The following is a 25,230-nucleotide window of genomic DNA, read 5'->3' on the forward strand; positions in this document are numbered from 1 at the left end:
CACTCAGTGGTTGCACCTCGCTGGCTGCACAGCCTCGCTGTTCATCGAGCAGTGCTACAAGAAGCTCTCACGAGAACGTTGTTTCTGTTTGGATGCAGAAATGGTTGCATTGTTTCTTTCCAAGAAAATCCTATAATAGCTTGTTATGGTCTAGGTCTGTGTGATGTTGCACATGGGTCAGTCCTGTTTGATGGTACACTGCCCAGGGCTCCCAGCTGTAAAGGAGCATACAATTATCTACGCTATTCTCTTCTTACAGTGTCAGCTCTGCACTCCTAAACTTTGATAACACCTTGACTAAACAAAAGTGGTATATCCTGAATCTCACTCTCTTTCTTTTTCTATGATACTTCCTCTGTCAACATATTTTAAGCTAAAATCTCTTGTTTCTACATGAGTAATGTGTCTTGAGAAGGGTGTTTTGGCATGTATTTCAGTAAAATGCTATTCTAAAATACAAGAAAAAATATAGATGCAGTTGACTTTATCTTTGGTACAAGTAATCTGGTTCTCATTCTAATTTGTAAAATAATATATAAACAAAAATACTGGCCTCGCTCTCAGGCTTTATGACTGCAAAAATTCATTAAAAATAGATTTAAAAAAACCAAGAAGTTTCATGATCTAGATTTTGGCTTCTATATGGGTTGCTCTAAGTGTGTTCAAAATTTAAAAAAACAGTTTGCTATACTTCTGATGAGGATATGTTTCTTGAAAATGATAGGCAGTCTCATGCATCACATAAATGTAAAATTTTCATAATTGCTGCTAAAAGATGAACTAGGACATGTAATAAAGAACGAACAGATGGGCTTGAAAATAAAGTGTTGCAAAATGCTCATTACAAATGTTAGAGACGCTGTAATAGCTTCTGTTAGTTGTGTAGCCAAAGGAGTTTTAAGGTTAATGAAGAGGCCAAACAGAAGATGATATGTCAATATGGGACAACAGTTTTGAGCTTAGAGCCACTAAGAAAAGAATCCTCAAGTCGTCATGACAAGGTTTTTATTTTCTAGTCTCTGGAAGAACATAATATTATACTGCTAATTTTTCAAAATGAAGTAAAGCAATTAAAATAAAAAATGTCTGGATAAGTCATATCACAAAACATAAACAAGATTTAACATAGATACTAGTAAAGAATTAAAGTATTAATTAAAGAATTAAAGTAGGTAGATCATATAACCATACAATTCCCTTAAACTGAAACAGCAGTCTACACATTTTTCTATACCCTGACTTTAAAAAACATATTCTTCATATTTGCACAGCATTATATTTTTAAGAAGTATTTAGCATACAAAATTATGGCTGAAGTAGTGCAAGAAAAAGCTGAACATTTATTGGCATGATACTTCTATATTTTACTTTATTTATTACATTCAGAGGAGAGGAAAAACAAAGACTATTCATTCGAAATGTGTCTTACTTGTGCAGTTTGGCAAGGATCCAGACCATGTTCCATTGGCAGTGCATTGTCTTACAGATGATCCAGAAAGTATGTATCCTTCCATGCATGAATAAATGACTGAATTAGAGAATGTAGTCCCATCAATACGAAGTACTTTTCCATTAGCAGTTGTTCCTGGATTACCACACTGCACAGCTATAAAGGAAAATATGGAATATTTTCAAAATGTAGTAAAGATTATTTCTGAAATGGGAAAAATTGGAGAAGGAACACTCCTTCCAGCAGTGTTACTTGGTAGAAATCCATTTTGTTGTCCTTAAAAATGTAAGTTTCACCACCTACTGATAAGGCACATTGTACAGTAAGTGCATGAATTACTATTTTTTCCCCTTTGGTTTGCAGAGAAACAAAACCTACAAATTTAGCATCATAATCTGCATTAGTGAAAAGACAGTTTAGCTACAAAGAAAACCCCTTCCAATTATTAAAAAAAGCTCTGATCTACAATTATATTTGTAATTTAATTTGAATCATGCATTTCTAGCAACAAAACATTCTTCCTAATTCAAAGCATGGACTGGAGTCAAGTCCACAGGCAGGTGGAATCCTGATGTATCCCAGTTCTTTAATGTTCAGCTTGGGAATTTGAATGTGTCCTTCTTATGTGATTAGATATATATCATCTAATCTATATGACCTAAACTACAACAATATACCTGCGCATGCATTACCAACACCTACATTTATCTGTGAACTATATTTATGATTTCAAGAAGGAACTATCACCAAATCTATCTTAAAATTTATAAGGGCTGATTTATTTCTGTAATAGATAAGGTCAAAGGGAAATAGCAAATGGTACAGTTAGGCAAAGCATATCCCTTTCAATACCACCACAAATAAATAAATAAATAAATAAATAAATAAATATGTATGTATGTATACACACACACACACACATATATATACTATATTTTTAATGCAGTGTAAAGTTGATAATCATTCAGCAGAAAGAATATTACAAAACCAGTTCCTGAAACAAGTTTTTAAAATTAAATTCATTCATACAGATAACACAGTCAACAGCAATAAAGTAGAAAATAAGAGTACAGGTTCCCAAACTATTTTCTTCTTTTCAAGACACTTTGTTTTGCAAAAGAATCTGTTGGCAATTATTTCCTATTCTGAAGCAAGGTAATTTAGACAATAAATGATTATTCAGAAATATCCTCTTATAGCTTTCTTTTATGACAATTTGTCTACCTTGAAATTTCCAGAATTTTATTTTACAAATAAACTCACTTCAGCATTTTGTTTTCTATTGAAAAAAAATAACGTCAACAGTATTATTAAATGAAATTTTAAGTCAACCATTTATACATAGATGAATAAATCTAAAGAAATCTTGACACTGACATTTTCCTAAAACTGTGGTTTTTGTCTGAAATTCAGACAAAATTGTTATTAAATGTCAGGTTATGCTCAGATTTTTTAAGTGAAAAAATATTAATCAAAAAATTGAGTTCTAAAGGCTTGTCTATTTTTTTCCTCAGAATCTGTAAACATACAGTTTCATGGGTGCCAGGAACTGGTTTCAAATTTGTCACCTGATGCCAAGCCACTGGTATAGTGCAAAAACTTATTTCAAAACAATTTTTCAGTCCAAAATGACTGCACCTGTTCCCAACAGAAAGGTGGCAATGTAAAATTGCTTTTCTGATCAACGATATTAAAAACACAGTTTAAAAATAGAGTGGATCTTTGATGTACCTTTGCACTCAGGTTGCCTTCCTGTCCAGCTTCCATTTGCCAAACATGTTCTTTCTTCAGAGCCATGCAGGATGTATCCAATATCACAGCTGAAATGTATCGTGCTTTTAATTTTAAAATTGCTTTCTTCCCTAGACCCATGGCCTGGGATACCTGGATCACCACAAGAACCAGCTGTATCACCTAGGTTTTAGAGTACAAAGATGAGAATAATTATGAAATATTATTATGATTCTGCATTTATAAAGCATGTCTCTATGTTTTTATAAATAAATTTATAAATATATATAATTTTTTTTTTAAACCCTATATATATCAGTAGGTATGAGTCCCTATAATTGCAAAATTACTTGATCCTCCACTAATTTTTTTGTACTTATTTTATAGAAATGCAGAAGCAAAATTACAATTTTCTCAAATTCTCCTAATACCATGCTAAAATTTTGATAACAGAATTATCAAATAAAATGGGGGCAAAATGTAAGCACAAAACCTTGGCAATTTTTCATTTTAAAATAAGGAATTCTGAGGAAAACCAAGGTCCTGATTGCAAAGACAATTTTCTTGTGTATAATTAGTGTTCATAAAATATTTCTTAGTTTTATGATATCACCAGAGTTGGAACAGAGATGAAGTATTTTCCTGAATTCTAGAAATGTTGAAACATCACTTCAAAACTGCCTGATAGGTAAAATCTCCCGCAGGTATAAATGTTTCAGAAAATTCTCAGATAGAGGGTTAATGGTAAATATTTTCATAATGTTAAATCCTATCTGTTGTATATAAATGTTAGAATAATCAACACAGTAATAATGATAACAATAAAAAGTAATAATAACATCTAAGATTATACAGCTAAGTCTAACTATGTAAGAACTTTTAGGAAGTTCTAGGTAACATATGATATGAACAGCAGCTCATTTGTTAGAATATTTTAATATTTACTTAGCATCATCTACTTTATTTTTCAAGAGAACTTTAAGATAGTTCTCTATGTAAAAAGTGATGAAGGTGTATTACATTCCTGAGTTTCAATCCTGAAGAACTGTATTCTAGAAATCTTGGACCTCCACTGTTCTGGTTTCTTCCCCATAGCCCATCTGTTTTTCTAACAACTTGCAAATAAATTAATACCTTCCAGAACAAAAATATGTCAAACATACCAATATTTCTGAGTGAAAATTTGCATTCCTTTTATTAGTTTCACTATTTTAAATAAAGATGAAATATTTCAAGATTCAGGTAAAAAGAATTAATCCTACTATGTATATAATCTGTAATGTAGATTTTCTGGGGTCTGCCTAAGCTTAAATAGAAGTAATAAGAGCAATTTTTACAAAGAAATAGTAAACAGATTTGCAAACTTGAAATATACAAAACACCAAAAGTGACAAACTCACTATAGAGGTGCTCTGTGGGAAGTTAGCACCTGGAGTCTCACATGCAGAGAAAAACAAGTGTTCTGCTGCCTTATTTGGCACTGTATATGTCTAAACTATATATGTGTAAAAACTGCTGTTGGGAGTGAAGGGTTGGACACAGCTCTCTACTGACAAAAACATGTACAGAACTGAATAGTGAAGGCAGAAGAATAGAACTAGTACCTTTGCTTTGAAAACTATAGTGCATGAGCAAATACTTGGTTTATTCCATTATGTCTAAGAAGTACATGGTACTATGTATTTAAATTATTTCATAAATAACAAATACACTCAAGTAAGTAAAAGGGATAGTTGTCTGCTTCAAAATCACAGACTGAGAAGTTAGGCTGCTCTCTGTTTACCCATTTCATTATGTGACACAGATCAGTAAAGCAGATTGCCAGCCCTGTTAAAAAGAAATTGCAAATAGTTCCAAATTATAGCAATAAAAATTTATAAGCTTTCAAAATAATTTATGTCCAAGGTACTTAGGTGACTTAACAACCCTCTAGTTTGAAAAAAGTCTGCTTCATATTTTTGAAATAATTAAAAATAAATTCCTAGGTTAAGGGTGTTTTTTGTTGTTTTGGGAATCTGCATCTTACATTTTCTAGTAGTATTTAGTTAGACTATGACAAAACTGGAACAGGGCCTACTCATCATTCTACACTTGCAAAGTCTCCACAATAACAGCTCAGTTTTTGGCAGGTTATTTAACATTATGCCTAAAAGAATTTATGATGAAAAAATGAAAATAGGTTATTTGCTATGCCAAATAGAAATCACATATTCTTCTTCTAAGTGAAATCACATGTTGTTTTGTAATGCCTAATTATTACTATGGATTATTAGACTTTTTATTTTAGGAAGGTTAAGAACCAGCTCTTTTGATTGAAAGTTACAGAAATAATTTTACTAAATGACTAATCACATCAGATGGGATGGAATCAAAGAATCACAAAATAAGCCGAGTTGGAAGTGACCCACAAGGATCACAGAGCCCGTCTTCTGGCCCTGCACAGCACATCCCCAAGAGTCACACCATGTGCCTCAGAGCATTGTCCAAACTCTTCTTGAGCTCTGTCAGGCTGGTGCTGTCACCACTTCTCTGGGGATCCTGTTCCACTGCCCAACCACTCTCTGGGTGAAGAACCTTTTCCTAATATCCAACCTAAACCTCCCCTGACACAACTTCAGGCCATTCCCTCGGGTCCTGTCACTGTCACCACAGAGAGAGATCAGTGTCTGCCCCTCCTCTTCTCCTCATGAGGAAGTTGTAGACTGTGATGAAGTCTAAGAGAACATATTTTTATTATCTCATGCAGACTCAACTAAATTGCTTTTACAGTTAGTTATGAGCCATCTTTCACTCACATGTGTAACAAATTCTCAGTTGACATTTAATCTTGATGAAATGGAGGATTTTTAGACTATTTACAACCCTTGCTGCACTTATGAGGAATTCTACATTGCAAAAAATTTCTGACTCCATCTGATATGCATATGGTGATTGAAAACTGTTTCTGAATGCCAGTATATATCAATGGGACATGAAAACTCCTTCTAGCTCAATGTCATGTGACAAGAAACTGTCATAAGTATGATGTTACAAAATTTAGTTACCTTATGTTCATTGATCCAGGGTTTTCTTTTTTAATTCTTTTTCATATACTAGAAGGACAAATATGCTGTATCTTTTTTCAGTTAAATATTCACTTGTTATTCAGTTAAATATATTATATATATTATGAATAGATCAACAATCAAGGAAATTTTAATGTTTTAATATGCATTAAAATGAAGAAACCAATTTAAAGGCTAATAATGAAAGATAATGATTTAACATATTTTAGATGCAAAATATAGAAATTCTGTGTCGTGAACTGAAATTATTTCATAATTCTCAATAAGTCTCAATATTTTAGTAAGAGTTATAGTTTAGTACAGTACACTTAAGGAAAATTAGACTTTTATTTTGTACAATTTGATTCATTATGATTGAAATTTAAATGTTCCTATGTCATGGAATTTTTGTCTTCATGTATTAAGAAAAAATATTTAGATCTGATTAGAGTTTCCTATGTGTAGGTAGAAAAACAATAATTAGAAAAAAAATCATGTACATCCCTCATAATATCCCAAGATATTTCAACACTCATTTAATTTAATAAGAGAAAAACTATAGAATAGTTCTATTTCCAGTAGGGCTGCTTTGACATTTTCATGTGTATTTTTAGGTTGTATTCCTTTTGTCTGTTTCTTAAAATATTTTTGCACAATTTAGATTTTTACACTGTTTTCTCTTATTAACACTATGAAAAATTATAATAAGTAGCCTTAGATTTTATCTAAAGAGGATTTTTCCCCCAAACGAATATGGATTCACTCTAGCTGTAAAACCACTTTTTATTAAAATAGTTCAAATTTGCTAATACATTAATATACCATTATTTATTAAATAAGATTATTTTACATCAAAGTTTGATTTCTAGTGCATACCTTTAAAAATTAAAGATTATACGAACTTGATCTTTGCTTAAATTTCCTTTCACTTTGTTAAATAGAAAGTTTAAGGATTAAATTAGGTATACATTTTTCTAGGTTTTGTCACACTCTTAAGATCTTGAGAGTTTGCAGGAGAAGGTTCAGATACTGAAAAATTCTTCCAATACTGTAGAATTTAATGCAATATTTTAATCAAGAAGTTCTATTTTAAAATTTAATATTAATTATTATTATGTTTAATATTAATTTTCAAATATGTCTGTGCCTTGGGCTGTAAAATTCTGTGTCCTGAAACAGTTTATAACTGATTACACTGAAAAAATACGGGCAGGAGAGGAAAAAAAACCAAAAAGGTTTCAAATATGTGAGACCTCCACCTGGACTACTGTATCCATTTCTGAAGTTTCCAATACAACAAAAACAAAGACCTGTTAAAGCAGGTCCAGAGAAATTCTGTAAATATGATCAGAAGGCTGGGACACCTCTGCTGTGCAACAATGCTGAGAGAATTTGGGCTGTTCAACCTGAAGAAAGGAAGGCTTCCGGAAGACCCCATTGTGGCCCTTCAATACATAAAATATAAAAGAAAGATGCACAGTGGCTTTTTATCAAGGTCTGTAGTGACAGGAGAAGAGGGGAAATTTTAAACTGAAAGAGGCTCAGTTTAGATTGAGCATGAAGCAGACATTTCTTACAATGTGTGCAGTGAGTTGCTGGAACAGGCTGCCCAGAAAACTTGCAGATGCAACACCCCTGGGAGTGTTCAAGGTCAGTTTGAACAGGACTTTGAGTAACCTGATCTAGCTGAACACATCTCTTCTCATTGCAGTAAGGGAGGACAAGATCATCCTTAGAGGTCCCCTCCAGCACAAACCATTCTATGATGCTAGTGGAGTATGTCCTTACCTATAACCAGAGGTTGGACTAGATGATTTGTAAAGGTCCTTTTGACTTCCACCATTCTATAATGCTATTATTTACTAATACTCTAAATAACCTTGGATTTTGAATGTGAAACTGGTAGAGCATAGTCAGTCTTGCACATCTGTTATTTTTTGCTTCTAGTTTTGGCATAGATGTAATCTAAGAAAAACATGTCACTTATTTTCTTATTATTTTCTGCCATTAAACATATCTAAATTCTCTGAATTACATTGGTTTAAATATGATTCAAAACTCCTCTGATTTCATCAATTAAATTATGAAACATATGCAGGACAAGAAAGAACTTCCACCAGTATTTACTAAGAATTAAAACTGATAACATGGTTAACCTTCATCACACTCTTTGTTTACATAGTCTGCAATAACAAAAGGGATTTAATCAAATCCCAAATAGTGCATTCCTTGGGATTCTGTTTTTCACTTGATCACTGCTCTTAAAGTGAATCAAGTTGAAGTTGTGAAATACAATATTCCTAAGCAATAAGTTTTTCAGAAAACATATCTTGATTTCAGTGACGGCTAAACTATTACAAGGATTAGACGGTGTTCCCTCAAAAACTGAGCACCCTGTTGAAATTATGTGGAGCCTACCTGGCTTTATACAGATGGATGTATTACACAATCAAGTTATATTTGAGGTGTCATCAAGCTAGTAGACATTTTGCAAGTTAAAAGAAAAAATATAAGAAAATTGACCCATCATCTTGAAGAGAAAATATTACAAGATTTCACTGTGGAAATTAACGTTCTTGCCAGAAATCACATAAAAAATATTTTCAAAGCAAACTCGTCTTGTTAACAGTCAACTGAATGTGAAATTTCTTGTTCATATTAAGTGCCACCAAGAAAGTCTACTTCTTCTGGATTATTTTCCTGCTAATACTTTATGCTTACTTTGGTTTTGCTTTTTTTTTTCCCTACTAAGGTGGTAATTCAGCTTTATAAATGATTTTACAGATTTTTAAATGTTCTTCTGAAGAAATCAAAATATATTCAAAACAACTTCAGGTACAGTCATTAATTGAAATATATTACCTGAGCAGTGAGGAAGAGATCCACTCCAGTGTCCATTTAACTGACATGTGCGAGATGACTGCCCTAACAGCGATCGTCTCCCTGTGCAGGTATAATGAACAGTAGAACCAAAGGTATATTTATCTCCAGACAGCACGGCGTTAGGAGGAACTCCAGGATGTCCACAGTCAATCACTACAATGCATAATTATTGGAGATAAAAGAAGGTTATTATCACTGATCATACAATTTTTAGCTTTCATTTTCATAACTGCACACATAAACTTTGTGAAGGGTTTAACATTTTCAGGGTTTGGGGGAAGGGGGTAGATCATGGGATTAGAATGCAAGATATGCTTCAGACCAAAAGCTGTGAAAGAAATGTTTGGAGGTATCAAAAAAAGATATTTTAGATACATATATTAACGTTCAAAACCACTCATTCACTAAGTTGATTCTTATGTCATGAACACATACACACACCTAGTACTCTTCAGAGAAAAATTACAGGAACACAATATCTGCCAAAGTCACTGCTGTGGTAGAGAATATGCAGAACTTCATCTCTCTTTTAATAGTTCAGGGAAAAGAGTTAATCCAAAATTTCATAAACCAATCCACTATGTACACAAAATGAATCTAGGCCTGATGTTTGATTTCTTATCTTGCATCTGTCCATGGTATGTAGATTATCTTTGCCAGATATATTTGTATTCATGTACCATGAAACCCAAAAAATAGAGCTGCAAATATTAGCATAGTAGAACCAGCTGCTAAATCATACAATTGCAGTTTTTTATCAAAATTTCATTGCAATAAATTCTGTTTTCAGCAGGATTTTTTTACTGAAGAAAAATGCAGATCAGAAGCCTGGTCAAGGATGTGTTCAATTCCATGGCATTTCAGATACATGTAACAGTACCATGATTGTACAAAACAGCATAAGACCAAAATCATATATAGCAATTTTTCTTTCTTAAATCATGATTACGGTCTTAGAGTTTTAATTTATGTGTATAGTGTATTTGCATTTAATGACATGTTCTCCCAAAGGTCCAATCTTCATGGTGCAGAACCTTCCTGACAGGATCGCAAAAGATCTATTGACCAGCTTTGATTCCTACCTAGTGTTGCTGACCCGTGACTGTTCTGCTTTGAGGACTTTGAGTAAAACAGCCAAAATAGTCAACTTCACATAAAAAGCACTTGTTGTCAGAGTGTTATTTTTTTAATAAATTGTTTCTAACTAAAATATACTATCAGATATGGATAATTGCTGAAAATGAAAACTTAGAACATCATCAAGAAAAAGGCATGTTGATCATGCAGGCTTCAACAAAATGAGACCTTTATCTTGTGAAGAACATTCACAGTTTTTCAGAATATTTTGTTATCTGTAGTATTCTTGATTGATTCTTTTTCCCTATTCAGATGTCATACAGGATACAGTTAATTTCATACTGGTACCTTCCAGTTTCCAACTTTGGGGTTTCCTGTACATACTTTTCTGTTTACATTTATATCTAGAAGTTTTGGATCCCTAATAATTTACTTAAAAATTATAGCACCCTTAATATTACCCTTAATATGATTATGCATTCTACAAAATTTAATTTGATATTAATGCTTTCAGGCTGGGATTTCATATGAGAAGTTGATTGAATTTTTTTTTCTAATACTAATTTCTTCCTTTCTATTTTACCACCCTCATAAAAAAACCAAAACAAAACAGAACAACTCTATATCTCATCTAAACAAACTCTTTTTAGTTTAAACCATTATTCCTTGTGCTATCAATGCAGACCATTGTAAAAAGTCCCATTCCAGCAATAATTTGCAAAACACTCCAGAAGCTCTTAAAAAAAGGCTCTTAAAAACTTTTGGTAAGCTTACAATTACAAAATATCTTGGATACCACTTAGGTAGAATTCATTGACCCCTCTATAAAAATGACACAAATAAAGCAGAAGATGCCCTTACAAAAGTATATGTATCACTTTTTCTCCCAAAGCTCTTTAAAAAAAAGAATAAAAGCTGTATTGTTAAATTACTTGTTACAATTCAGATAAGAAATTACTAAGAGACTAAAATACAAATGTACAAAGAAGAAATCTTTGCTACTTTACCTTTAAATTAATTTCTCTTTGGAGATATTTTACTATGAAGGAATATTTGTCTTTGGCAATGGTAATGGTAATGTTGCCTTTAAATTTAACGTGTAACCAACAGACGCCTTGTTTTAATTTTCACTGTGACTTGAAATCAAGTTACTTATCCCATCAAAGAAAGGGACAAGTTCCATAACTGAAATTTTTATTACTATTAATAAAAAAAGTTTATTATTTTCTTATTTTTTGAGAGGTAATACTGGAACTAGTGAAGCCTCCTGAGACAAATAGCTACAGTATTGCAAATATCAGTCTATGATTCCCGAATAAGGAACCTTTTCTCAGTGAAAAATGTTGATCCTAAATGAAAGCCTTTTCACAGACTAATAGAGACCAGCCAATTAAAAGTCTAAAAAACATCTCTGTCTATATCTGCATCACAGTTAGAAAGCTGGTCATGACAAACCAGAATAAAAATAACCTACCTGTGTTGATCCACTTGCCTTAGTGAATAGGTTGTGTATGAGTATGATGTTCCGGTACATCTATTAGTGTGGTAAACTGAGGACACCGTCCAGAGGACATCTTAGGTGTTCTACAGTGCTATTACTGGTGAAGTCAATGGACAGGTTTTGACCTTGCATCTCTGCTATCAGAGATTATTATGCTGGAGCATTCAGAGATGTTTTTTGGCTATTGCATTCCACAAGTATTCTATGTTATTTTCTACATACAAGAATAATATAACTGCTATTTCATGAGCTACTGAGACTCTTCAGCAGTACTGCACACACACAAATCTATATAAATATGAGTATTATAATTGCTGTCATGAGACTGATGAAAATGTTGTGTAAAATAATACCTCGTCTAGTCCACATTCTTTGTAGAAACAAACTCATTATCTACTTACTAATGCATTCAGGTAGAGGTTTGTCCCAGTGGCCATTTGGTTGACAAATTAAAACTGAAGAGCCAAACAAAAAATATCCAGGATTGCAGTCATAAAACACCACTGTGCCATACGTGAAATTTCCATGCTCGATTTTACTTTCTCTTATAGAATTTGCAGGAATTCCAGGATCAGAACAATTGACCACTAAAACAAAAAAGAGCACAGACTTGAGAGCCATACCAATACAGTCACCTAAAATAGTCTTCTAATCTTTGTATAAGAAATATCCAATGTGTTGCTGGTTTTATATACCCTAACTTTTTATATAATGGTAGTGAATTAGGAAGAACTGAAATGGTGAGTCACTACAGCCAAAAGATGTTAAACCCAGAGCAAATAAAAGAAAATGCTTCTTTACAGTGTGATAATACTGTAAAATTATTGGCCACTGAAAGTTACTGAACATACCAATAAAATGAATTTACATTCCTGTCTTGACACACACTACTGTCCACAAATAGACACATATTCTGGGGCTAGATGTGGTTTTGGTCTAACAAACACAGAAATGCATACTTATGTTCCTATAGCAACATTTTGATAATGGATCACCTTTAAGACAGATGTTTTGAGCTAAAGTACACAAGGTCAGTTAGGTAAGACTGTGGTGAACCTGACAGAATAAGAACATATCCCAACAAGTGGGCAGGAGCTTTTAAAAATAGAGGTTAACTTTAATGATTAAGAATACTGATGACTTTTTTGAGTCCTTAGGACTTTAAAAGTTATATTTTTGAAAATTTCTGAATATGGATTTTTTTTTCTTCTTTTTTTGTGTCTTACAGCTATCTGTGAGTTCAGTGTAATACTTATTTTGGGAGTCATAAAGACTGTTTTAACAGTTTTAATATGTTTTCCTCTGGTCAAGGAAACACATCATCACTTATTCAAAGTGAATTAAAAAAAAATTCTAAAAACCCAAGTTCCCATAAAAATTACTATCCCTAGATCCCTATAATCAATTGCATGTTTATATACATGCATTTGCACACACTTGTGTGCAAATCCATATATCTGCATGTGTATTCAGGTGGAATTTCCTATGCATCAGTTCCTACCCGCTGCCTCTCATCCTTTTACCTGGCTCCAAGAGGAGCCTGGCTCCATCCTCTTGACACCCACTGCAAGAATGTATGACTGGATGGGCTGTCTGGGTCCAATCCGGCTAGCTATGGATCCCAGCCCACACGATCTTACATGGATGAAAGGCAAAAGACCAGAAGCGCTCTCTTCCACATGGTAATGTTCTCTCTCTACTCCCAGAAGATGCACCAGATGGGAAAACACATGGAGAAAAGAGGGCATTGCCTGATGGCGGGAGACTTTTACACCTGGGGAATGGGGGCGGAAGAAGAGGATCACAGCCAATGGGATACCAGTGAGGAGGGGCGAGGGGAGGGTCTGACCAGGGCGAGACCACCAACACTGACACTTAGAGGTGGGAAAAAAGGGGAGGAACATGTGGTCATAGGATACAAATTATGTGAACAGAGCAAATTACTAAACACCCTGTGCAAACTACTAAATAACTATTTAGTGCAATACAACACCCCACCCTTCAGTTACTGACAGTGATGAAGTCCCCTCTTAGTCACCACTTCTCAAGACTGAACAGGCCCAGCTACCTCAGCTGGTCCTTGTAAGAGAGATGCTCCAGTCCCTAATAGTCTTTGTAGCACTCCACTAGACACACTCCAGGTTCTCCAGATGTTTGTCACTGGGGCTCAGTAGAGGGGTGGGATCACCTCCCTTGACCTGCTGGCAATTGTCTTCCTAATGCACCCCAGGACAGCACTGGCCTTCATGGCCACCCGGGCACTGCTGGGCTTGTGGACAGTTTGTTGTCCATTAGGACCCCCAGGTCCTTCTCTGCAGAGCTGCTCTCCACCCCCAGCCTGTATTGGTGCATGGGGTTACTGGGGTTACCCTTCCTTCCCCAGGTGCAGGACCCTGCATTCACATTTTTTGAATTTCAGAGATAAATATGTATGGATTTCTGTATATGAAATTATTAAAACGCGCTGAAAAGCTCTGTAATCTGCAAAGGAAAAATGGTATTGCCAGATGCAATTCAAGATAATTTTTCCTAACTAAACCACTTAATGTACTAATTTTATGACTCATGTCCTCTCTAGCCACTTTTCTAAATGTTATAGTCTGCTTGTGTGCTTCTTCTAGCAGGTCTCAAATATTGACATTACAAGCCTAGAGAACACACCTTTTCCAAGGACAGAAATAGCTTTCTGCTTGTATTTGACTTCTTTAACAGTAAAGGACAGAAAGATTTGTTAGCTACATTGATGGTCAATATTGAATTTTTTTCTTTTCCTAGAGGAAAGCCTGAACTACATTTCTCTTTTTTTTTTTTTTTTCTGTTTTTCCCCCTGCAAGGATCATTGAAGTTCAGCTCCTGATCCTGCACAGGATAGCCCTAAGAATCACACCATGTGCTTGAGAATGTTGTCCAAGTTCATGTTACTAAGCATATATTTAAAGTAATTAAAATAATTTATTCATTATTCGGGATTAGTGAGAACTTGAAACAAAATACAAGCCATTTTAATAGTTTTTCACAATTATTATGGTTGGCTAAGAAGCTAGACATTTAACAAAGTTGTAAATAGTATAACAGCAAGTGCCCTGAATTTATATGAAAAATTCATGGGACAAAAGTAAAGACTTCATAACAATCTGCAGCCTTTTCTATATTATTGCACTTTTGGTAGTTTACAAATATTCAAGGTAACAGTTTATTATTATGTAACTTCAAAGCAAATAAAACAAAATTTTGGTAGTTTACAAATATTCAAGGTAACAGTTTATTATTATGTAACTTCAAAGCAAATAAAACAAAATTTTGGTAGTTTACAAATATTCAAGGTAACAGTTTATTATTATGTAACTTCAAAGCAAATAAAACAAAATTTTGGTAGTTTACAAATATTCAAGGTAACAGTTTATTATTATGTAACTTCAAAGCAAATAAAACAAAATCATATTAGAATGGATTTTGCTGCACATTGCTGACATGATTAATGATACCCAACACAAGATTAGTACTTATTGTTTTTAAACTCTCCTAAAACCAACATACAATTTCAGGACTGTGTAGTTTCAAAGAGTAACCTTATCAACCTGAGTAATCTGATGAACTTATTTACCAATCCCTACATGCCAATAAGTTGTCAGCACTTTGGCACATTACTCTGCAATATGAGAATTCCAAGGTGACTGATAGCAACTGGATTGAAAATGAGATTAAGCAGGTACCCTAAACACACAGTACATGTTTAGTACTGTAAATTTAGAAAATAATGTATTCTCATCAACAAAGAGTTCCTTGGAAATTTAAGTTCTGCAAACTATTTGTCAGTATCTCTTAGGAGAAAGTGGTCAAATGAAAGTAGAGAACATCTGTTAAGAAGAAAATACAGTCAATAAAACTTCTGTAAAAATGCATGATTTAGTTTATGCACAGATCAAAATCCATGAAAGCTGCAGGGAAGACACTGAAAAATAATAATTACAATTTCCACATATGTGCATGTAGGTTACAGCAAAAAGTACATTTTTCTAAATAAAACCAATTATTTTAAAAGCACATAGAGATTTTAAAAAGACATGTCACATGGGTGACAAAATTTTCCTGAAACTGTTGATGGAAAATTAAATATGACTAATATCATACTATTATTTTTCTAAGTGAAAGAATTTTACATATAATATCTGGAAGCATTGAGAATGAACACAAATGATCAATGTTAATAACATAGAATAGCAATTTTCATAGTCAAAATGCTCAGTGAAGCACCAATGGAAACGTAAATGGAAGAAAAGTAGCTTTTCTTATGTGTCTGGTAGAACTATATTGGCTAAAAATTCAGAGAAAATTATTTCAGGCTTTAAGGTCTTAATTATCTCTCGATAATTTTGCTTCAGTAACTTGTAGAAACAATTTTTTTATAAAGCAATACAGTCTACAGACACATACGAAAGGTTCTCTGCAACTCTATCCTGGCAACCTGATTGTAAAAAATCATAGCATCACAAAAGTCTTTAATAAGAAGATTATTATGTTAGTTAATCCGTCTCTTTGTTGGTGAGAAAGGAATCACTTTGTCTCGTGTTCCTTTACTCTCTGTTTATTTTTTTGCCTTAATTTTACAACATTTAGTTTGAAGCCTGTAAATGCTGCTTTCTTACCTTTACATATTGGAGGTGAGTGACTCCACTGCCTATTAGCTTGGCACTGAGCTTTGGTTGGTCCTTGCATAACATATCCAGTATTACATGAAAATGTCACAACATCATTGAAGTTGAAACCATTTCCACTTGTTCTCCCATAGATAGGACTACCAGGGTGACCACAGCTGACAGCTAGCATAGCACCAGCCAAAAAAAAACCAACCAAAACAGAACAAGATGTTATCACTTTTCATTTTTTATTATATAATAGATAATAATTATATAATAGTATTTTCAAGTTTTGATATTATACCATACTGCATATTTTCCATGATATATTCATGTTCAAGAATTACTTAAATTTTTTAATAAATTGAACAGAATTTGACATAAGGTAATGAAAGCAAATGAAGAAAACTCTTCTAAAGAAGCAGGAGAAAATCAAGCACTAGATTTTCATTATGTATACTCTGAAATTGAAAGGAAATATTTCACTTAGTTCCTCAGGTATTGTTTCTTACAAATTTGTCTTATTATCAACTCAATATTTTATCTTTGTGGCCTAAATGCCTAGTGAAGCTATAAATTTATGACTATTTTTTGAAAAAAAAACCAACCCAGAACTATTGGCACAGTGAAATGTTTATAAAAAATCTATATAAAGAAGGTAAAGTTTACTTTCTGTGCCTACAAAATCCAGACAAAAGTAAGGAAAATTGGACACAAATTAATATTCACAAAATTATGCAAAAACACTTAGCAAACATTTTCTGCTATTTTGTAACAAACTATTGGTTAAAAAAAGTTTAATCATTAATTAAAAATAAATATTAAAACATGACAGAATAAATGAATTAAATTGTGTGCTATGACTTCGTATTAAGAGAATTTCTGTTTCAAAGTCAGAGCTATAGGATATTTGGAGACAGATTAATACCGTTTCAATACACTAATATTACTGAACCTGTAAAATAGTGGTAATTTACTTTAAAGTGCTTAGAGATATCTCAAATTTTCCTAAATTAAATACATCATTTTATGTTATTATTTAAAGGTCTTTCAAGTGATGGCTTGACATACTTATTATGCAAGAGAAACCTCATTAACAAAGCACAATATTCACTCAAAAGAACACCAAAACCACAAATCAATGTAACAGCATCTCTGTGAGAAAAAAGAAGAAAAAAAATTGGTAAAGGAAACATTTGAATCTGCAGTGTTGACAGTTTACTTCAGCAGTATTTACGTATCTAACTGAAACAGTGAAAGTAAATATATATTAAATATTTCCAAAAGCCACTACAGGTCATAAAGCCATTTTCAAATTTGAGTAGTGGCATTTATAAGTCCTATCACTTTCTGAAGAATTTCCATATCCAAAACAGCAGGTATTCAGTCACTAAAAGATGCGGTGGAAATTTTAGTTGCCAACACTTAACTTCACCTGATAGAAGAATCACAGATTTTATTTGGCCCCATACTTTTGAGGACCATTAAATCCTCATCTAGTTTGACACAGATATTCGTGTAACATCCATATTTGCTGCCATGCTTACTTACGCACACAGGATGGAAGTTGGCCAGACCAGTTGTGATCCTGTTGACATATTCTTACAGAAGAGCCAATCAACCGAAAACCAGGACTGCACTGGTAAACAACTGTGTCTCTATATCCATAATTTTCTCCTATTACTTGTCCATTGACTATAAGATCTGGGATACCACAGTGACCAGCTAGATTACAGTAAAAAAAAAATAAAATAAATAAAAATCAGTAAATATGCCATAGAGGTTTTAAATAAACCTTCTTAACTTAAACAAAGATACACTGAATACTCTCAAGGTTTTTTTATTGACCTAATTCAAAGCTTTATTTTTATTAGCTTGGTGAAAACTGCAGTCATGAATATATGTATTATTTACCTTAGTTTTATTTTGGTTATGATTAAATGAACAAAGCAACATTAAAACATCATACATTTACATAAATAAAAATTTTCACATAAATAAAAATAATACAAATATTATAGATATCAATCCATGTGGACATTATAAATATAGCCTTTGTACAATACAAAAAAATTAACTTGAACATTTTATTGCTGGAATTTGACTGAAATGTTGTCCATTCTTTCTCTCCTTCCCAGTGGAATCCCAAAGAGATTAATATCCTTTGGTTGAAGGCAGTCAGCACAACAGCTGCCAAATCTTACAGCAACCAAATGGCAACCAAAAATCTGGCTATGCCTAGGCGTAATTTTTTACTCTGTTATCAAAATATGACAAATATTGTATTTTCACTATGAAAGTCATAAAGAGACATTTGGTCTACAGAGAGGCTGGGAAAAAAACAACAAACTGTGCAGTTGCTATTTTTCATAATGAATTCTGGAAAATGATTCAGCAAAAAATTTGGTAAAGTCCTCAAATAATGGTTGGTTGACTTCATGAAGACTGTGACATTTGGTACAGAATTCACTGCGAAAAGAAAAGTAAGACAAGAAAAAAAAGAAAAGCAAGAAAAGCAAAAAAAGAAAAAAAAAAAAAAAGCAGTGTTTCAGGTTGTACTTTTTAGGGAGAAAATAAATACCAGCCACCCGAACTCCTCCCCGCTCCTTTTGTCTTCTAATTTTCCTCAAATACCCCCACAAACAAATCTCCAAAGCATGGGATTGCTAATAAGAAAAGACATATAGAACCAATATTGTTTGGAATGTATTTTCCTCTGAAATTTTAAATGCTTCTAATACCCTGATGTATTTTTCTGCATTTTGCCTCATTTATTTGAGGATAGAAATTTTTTAAAAAATGAAAACTTATATTTTCTTACAACTTGAGTTTTGTATTGTGTTTCATTATATGAATCATGATAAAATGATCAGAATTTACTAATTTACCAATTCAGTATTAGTAGTCTATGAACATCCACATATATTAGATTGATGACTGCAATTTAACTTCTGTGTACTTATCAGGAGTCCAAATCTGGTACTGTTCAAGGATATATTATCCCTTCTTTGTTCCCTCCCTGTTTCTCTCAGTCTTATGTAAAAAACAGGAATACATGAAATTTATGTTTTCTAGGATAAGATGGCATAGCATGTTTCAAGAATTTTTGCCAGAGTACTTCGTGATTTTCCAAGAAATTCATAATCCATTCAGAATGTAGTAGACTTTTTTGAACATGCTCCAAAGGAACTAATTTCCCTATCCTATCATATTTCTGACTATAAACAGGACTAACCAGATGAGGAATAAAAACTGAGCTGTAAAAGATTAGTTTCTATCAAAATGCAACCAGGCAGTCTGCAGTGATTCAGGTCATGCTCAAGGAAATATTTTTTTAGCTGCATTGAATTAAAATATATGGCCTGATTCCTAATTAAGAATTTAGTGTTGCTTTATGGTAGTGGAAGCAGAATACTTCACTAGAAAGGTCAATCTTTGTTTCCCGTGCAGAGAGAATAAAACTGAAGTAATTCAACCTGTGAGGTAACTGACATCACAGTGCAGTTTCTGCAACTGTGCATGGACTTTACAAAACCCATACAACTTCAACAGGTGAAAATTCATTACAAATCATCTTTATATCTTGCAGTAATGTCCCAGTCTCACTCCAGAAAATTTAAAGTAATTTAAAAATCCCATCCTCTTAATCTACTTCCTTTCATTTTCATAAACCTGTCAGACCCTAGTTTTGACTTCTTTTGACTTTTGAGTTTCTTTTTTTCTTTATTTTCTTCTTTTCTTTTGACTTTCTTCAACATCTATTATATACAAGAAGAGGAGTAGTGGATGTTGCTTACCTGAAATTCAGCAAAGTATTCAATACCATTTCCCACAGCCTTTTCCTTCACAAAAGGGCAAGATACAGATTGGGTGGGTGGTCTTCAGGATGGGTAGGGAATGGATTAACAGGCTGCACTAAAAGGGTGGTGATCAATGGTTTGCACTCAGGCTGGAAACCTATCACAGCAGGGTTCCCTAAGAATCAGTAATGGGCCCCATGACATTGAATATATTCATAAATTATCTGGATGATGGGATTGAAAGCAGCCTCACCAAGTTTGCTGATGACACCAGACTGGTGGTGAGGCAGACATGAGAAGGAAAAGACATCTTAGAGAGAGACTGAACAGGCTGGAGGAAAGAACTGTCTGAGGTTAACAAAAACACCAGCAAGATTCTGCGCCTGGGATGACAGAAACAAAGAGCCCAGAACAGGCCACAATCTGTGTGGCTGGGGAGCAGAGTCACTGAAAGGCCCCTGGGATGACAGAACCAAGAAGCCCAGAACAGGACACAATCTGTGTGGCTGGGGAGCAGGGTCACTGAAAGGCACCTGAGGGTCTTGGTGGACAAGATGCTGACTGTGAGTTAGCAGTGTGTGGCTGCAACAGTGAAAGCAAAATGGATCTTGGGCTGCATCTGCAGAAATGTTATTAGCAGTAGTGGAGATATGATCACCCCACTCTACTCAGTGCCTGCCAGACTGCACATGAAAGATGCAGAAAGATTGAGACAGACTGCAAAGGCAGGTCATGAAAATAATCAAAGGCTGAGAAACCTCTCCTACAAGGAAAGGCTGAAGGCATTAGTTCCTGAAGAAGAAAAAGCTCAGGCAGGGTGCAGCTCATGACAGTGTTACAGTACTTAGCGGGTGGCTATAGAAATAATGGAGGCTCTCGCTTCATATGGAGTCTCATGGAGAGGATGAAAAGCAGTAGGTGCAAGCTGCTCTGGAAAAGGTTTCATCATGGCATAAGAAAGAATTCTTTTGACAGTAAGAACAAGCATTACCCGGAACAATCTATTCAGACATGTGATGGGAGTCTACACCACCGGATATTTTCAAAATGGGACTAAACAGGTTGCTAGGTAATCCCATCTCAGCTCCCCTTGCCATGAAATGTTGGATCAGATGATTTTTTAAAATTCCTTTCTAGTTTTGGCTGTTCTATGAGTCCCTTACTTCAAATCCCTCTGTCTTGATTATTTCCTCCCACTTCAAATCCCTCTGTCTTGATTATTTCCTCCCACTCTGTATAACAGATATATCTTTGGAGCACTAACTATATTGCATGACCAATTGTGAGCTTCCCACTACTAGTAATAAAACATATTTTTAAAACAGCTCTATCCCTATGTCAGATTTCTAAACTGAATTCATGAAGAATATTATAATGCTGTATTATAAAACTGTAGTTCTGTCATAACAGAATTCTAAATCAATCAGTGAAAGTGCTAAGGAAGAAAGTATCATTTAAAACCAGGATACACCAGACTTGTGACACATTTTTTATCTCAAATCAAAACAAGAGATTCAAACAAATAAACAAACAAACAAAACCTTGGGGATTTGCAGGATTTTTTGCTAGTTTTTACTCTGCTTTCCAGAGGAAGTTTACTGTGACTGAGCGATATACAAAAAGATATTAAAACCAAACCAAACAAAAAAAAAAAAGAGGGGAAAACCCCCCAAAATCACAACAATCCAACACCCCAAAATTTTGAGTTCGACATTATTATTTTTTTCTTTTTTAAAAACAGTGACAACTGTCATGTAGGTGCATGTCGTAAGCAGTTCACTATGTTTCCTATGAAAAGTCTAAATAATGGTGTACATAGTTCCTGACTAAAGAATATTGGAGAACTTTACTGGAATTTCCACTGATTCATGCAAATAAGTAAATTCCATAAGGTTCAAAAAGTTAGAGAATCATTAATATTTAACAAAACTTTTATTCTTGGCTTTATTTTCCCACTCTATTTTACACAGCCATAGAGATGTTCTCTGCCAGAGGAAATTAAGACCTCAACTTATAGTAGCTGCTACCATTACTTCTCCACAATCAAGAGGGGGAAAAAAAAAGCATAGAGGAAGAAAAAACAAAACACGTCTCAAACCATCCAAAAACCTCTATCGCTATCAACACCTGTATTTGGAAGAGCAATTATTACTTAACTTCAATTGTATTCTGGGGTTTATTTTGTTTTTGCATTTCTTCTAAATGTAATGTGTTTATTTATTTTTATCATGAATTTTAGTAGAATTCTTGCCTTTAACATTTTTCTATTAAGCTATCTAAGAAAATAATAATTCCAAGATGTTAATTATTGATTAAAGATATCCTCATATTTATTGCTATATATTCTGGTATTTTTTGTTATCAATTCTGATGGCAATTGTTTCTCAGGAATTTAAATTAACTCTTATTATAAGGGCTTTTTGACAAATAAGTATATTCTAATACCCTGGTAGCAAATAGCTGACTTCCCACTAGGTTAGGATTCTAGACTACATTAGGCTAAGATATTCTAGACTTGTTTTCATGACCTCTTTGTCCATTGCCAATATCTCATTTTTGTGGTGTACTGTACGACCAGTTGTAGTTCCATTTTTTCTATGACATAGATGTAGAAGATTTTTGTAGCAGTTCTATGAATCCAGATGAGACCCGTGGGTCTTAATGTAACCTGTAACTTGTAATACTGAATCAAAAGATACCATTTTTGTAAAGACAAGTGAAAATTGCAAAAAAAAAGTATTAAAAGAGACTAAATGTGAAGGTTTTACTGAGTAGCAGATTTGAGAGAAGAAATAAGAAATATAATAGTCTCAATTTCCAGTCTAGCAAAACTTGAGAAGAATAATTGCTTGAAATATTATTAAAAAACAGAATTAGTCAAAGATTGGGAATGAAGGATATTAATAACCTGTGACCACCAAATAAATTACCTAATTTGATGTGAAATCCTGTTCTAGCAATGAAGAATGAGCATAATAACTTAGTGTCAGAACCTTTGAAGCCATAGCCATAAATGAGATTTCTTTTCTGCAGGTTGTTCTATGAGAACAGGAATAAATGAATACAGAATCTTTACATTAAATGGCAAAAAACATGCCTGTACTTACTTTAGTTGTCAGTAGTGTCAAAAATGAGCACAGTGGTGAAACAAATTTACATACCAATGTATTATTGAAAACAAAGATTTATGTTATTTATTATTCAACAAAGTTAATTAACCTGTCAAGATGACCTCCGCTAAAAAGGGAAGAATTCTATCCTGGCTTTTTTTTTTTTTTTTTCTTTACAGGGCTTGCATTTCATAAAAAGATATAAGAAGGCACAGCTCTGGACAAAACAGGGCTTGGGGCATTTCTCTTGCTATTTTCAGAAGAGTCTCATTTTGACAGCTGTTCAAGCTGTACTAAAACTGTTCAGGATGAATGGTAAAGTTATTTCAAATCTTTTTTAATCTATGGCCCACAGAGGGAAGTTCTCTGCTGAATTCCTTGAAACAGCTGAATAATTCTTTATAGATGAAACATCATATACCTAATTTGAAAGTCTAGTTACTATTATACAGTAGTACTGAAGAACAAAGAGTAGCATATGGCTAACTCCAGATATATTAATTCAGTAACACTGGAGATAGAGAATCCCCCATAACAGAAATACCAAGAGTTTTAGAAAGAGATTTAAAAACAGTGAAGTAGGTAGTTGCTTATATATTTTTCTAGAAGTTTCAAGTATGAAAATAGTGGCAGAGAGGTTACATAGACATGGAAAGCTTTCAGTAGCTGAAAGCTGATTGAGAAAATATATAAAATACTACTGACAGATTAATGCACTGAACATTCTTTTCTGTTAGCTTACATGGTTGCTTTCCCCAGATGGTATGTCTGCTATTGTTTTGACTCCACGGACAGAATTGTTCTCAAAGTTGATGGATAACTGATTTTTCCTTTACGAGTAACAGTAAATGACTCATTAGCATTTTAAAGCAGTATTTTTGTATGAAAAAAGCGTTCAGTAAAACTGGGAAAAATATTCCCCAGCTAACACATCAAAGGTTGTGTTCACATTAGAATTTTGGTTCAGATCTTCCTTCTCTTAAATGTGCTGAGTGATTTTATCACAAAAAAATTAGCTTCCTTTCAGAGGAAGCACACTGAGAAGCTCAACTAGGTGCACAAAACGTGTTTCATCTCCTTTTGGAGAAAAAGTAGTCAAAATTATTGACTTGTTGACAACTTTAAACCATGTAAGTAATGATGGCATTTAGCCCAGAGGACTAGACTAGATATGGTCCAAGGAAAATTCTCTGAACCATATGTAATGCAAATGTAGATAACTCTAAATCAATTATTTGTTTCATGATCTGCTCAGTCTGATGGATTATTTTTTTAATTCAGACAAAGACACAGTATGTGAAGTGCACCCTTTCTCTTAGGAGGAGAGACAAATGGTATTCTTAATGTTAATGTTTAGGAAGTGCAAATTTTGACATTTAATGTACACACTTAACTAAAAAGCTCTTTTCTTCTATCCATCTGCCTTTACAAAGCTCCTCTAACTTTAACCATGTATAGGAAGCACACTACCTTATGCCTTATTAATCAAATAAGCTTCAGTCTTCATTTTTGCATTTAATTCATAGGGACACTTTATAAAACCTCTTTATTTGAGATTTAATACTAATATGCAAAACTGAACAAAACTATTGTTCCAGAAGTTGCTGAGTCTATCCTGTATGAAATAACAGTGGTGACTTTCAGTAAATAAGGGATAGAATACCAACAGATCTGTTTTATCAGGATGTTTAGATGTCATGAGGTATTGAGAAAGAAGAAGGAATTAAGAAATAAGTGTTAGGTGTTGAAGATGAGAGAGTTATGCTTCAGCTACGATGAAGAGGATAGAGTCATGAGCTCAAGAAATGTGAAAACCTGGAGTTAGCTCACCAATCAGCAAAAAAAAAAAAAGTGCATATCTTTCCTCTGAGTTTAAGTATTGGTTGAAAATAATATTTTTTGCTGTCTTTACATGCAGTTTTCATTATCAAGATGTCTAAACAACATTTAAATTATTATCAGTCATGTAACTAGCACAAGTGAGAGAAGCTCAGTTA

General features: G+C 33.5%; 1 protein-coding gene across 1 annotated transcript in view; it reads right to left on the reverse strand.

The window, feature by feature from the left end:
* Positions 1-25,230, reverse strand: part of CSMD3 (CUB and Sushi multiple domains 3) — a 593,341-nt gene that overhangs the window by 39,371 nt on the left and 528,740 nt on the right. The window contains exons 53-58 of the mRNA XM_039715519.1: positions 17,875-18,048; positions 16,333-16,506; positions 12,088-12,273; positions 9,088-9,261; positions 3,182-3,364; positions 1,430-1,606 (exon numbers count right to left, since the gene is read on the reverse strand). Of these exons, the coding sequence (XP_039571453.1) occupies positions 1,430-1,606; positions 3,182-3,364; positions 9,088-9,261; positions 12,088-12,273; positions 16,333-16,506; positions 17,875-18,048 (1,068 nt within the window). The remainder of the gene's footprint in view (positions 1-1,429; positions 1,607-3,181; positions 3,365-9,087; positions 9,262-12,087; positions 12,274-16,332; positions 16,507-17,874; positions 18,049-25,230) is intronic.

The sequence above is a fragment of the Passer montanus genome, unplaced genomic scaffold (assembly GCF_014805655.1).
Source record: "Passer montanus isolate IOZ18808 unplaced genomic scaffold, ASM1480565v1 scaffold33, whole genome shotgun sequence".
Classification (NCBI taxonomy): Eukaryota; Metazoa; Chordata; class Aves; order Passeriformes; family Passeridae; genus Passer; species Passer montanus.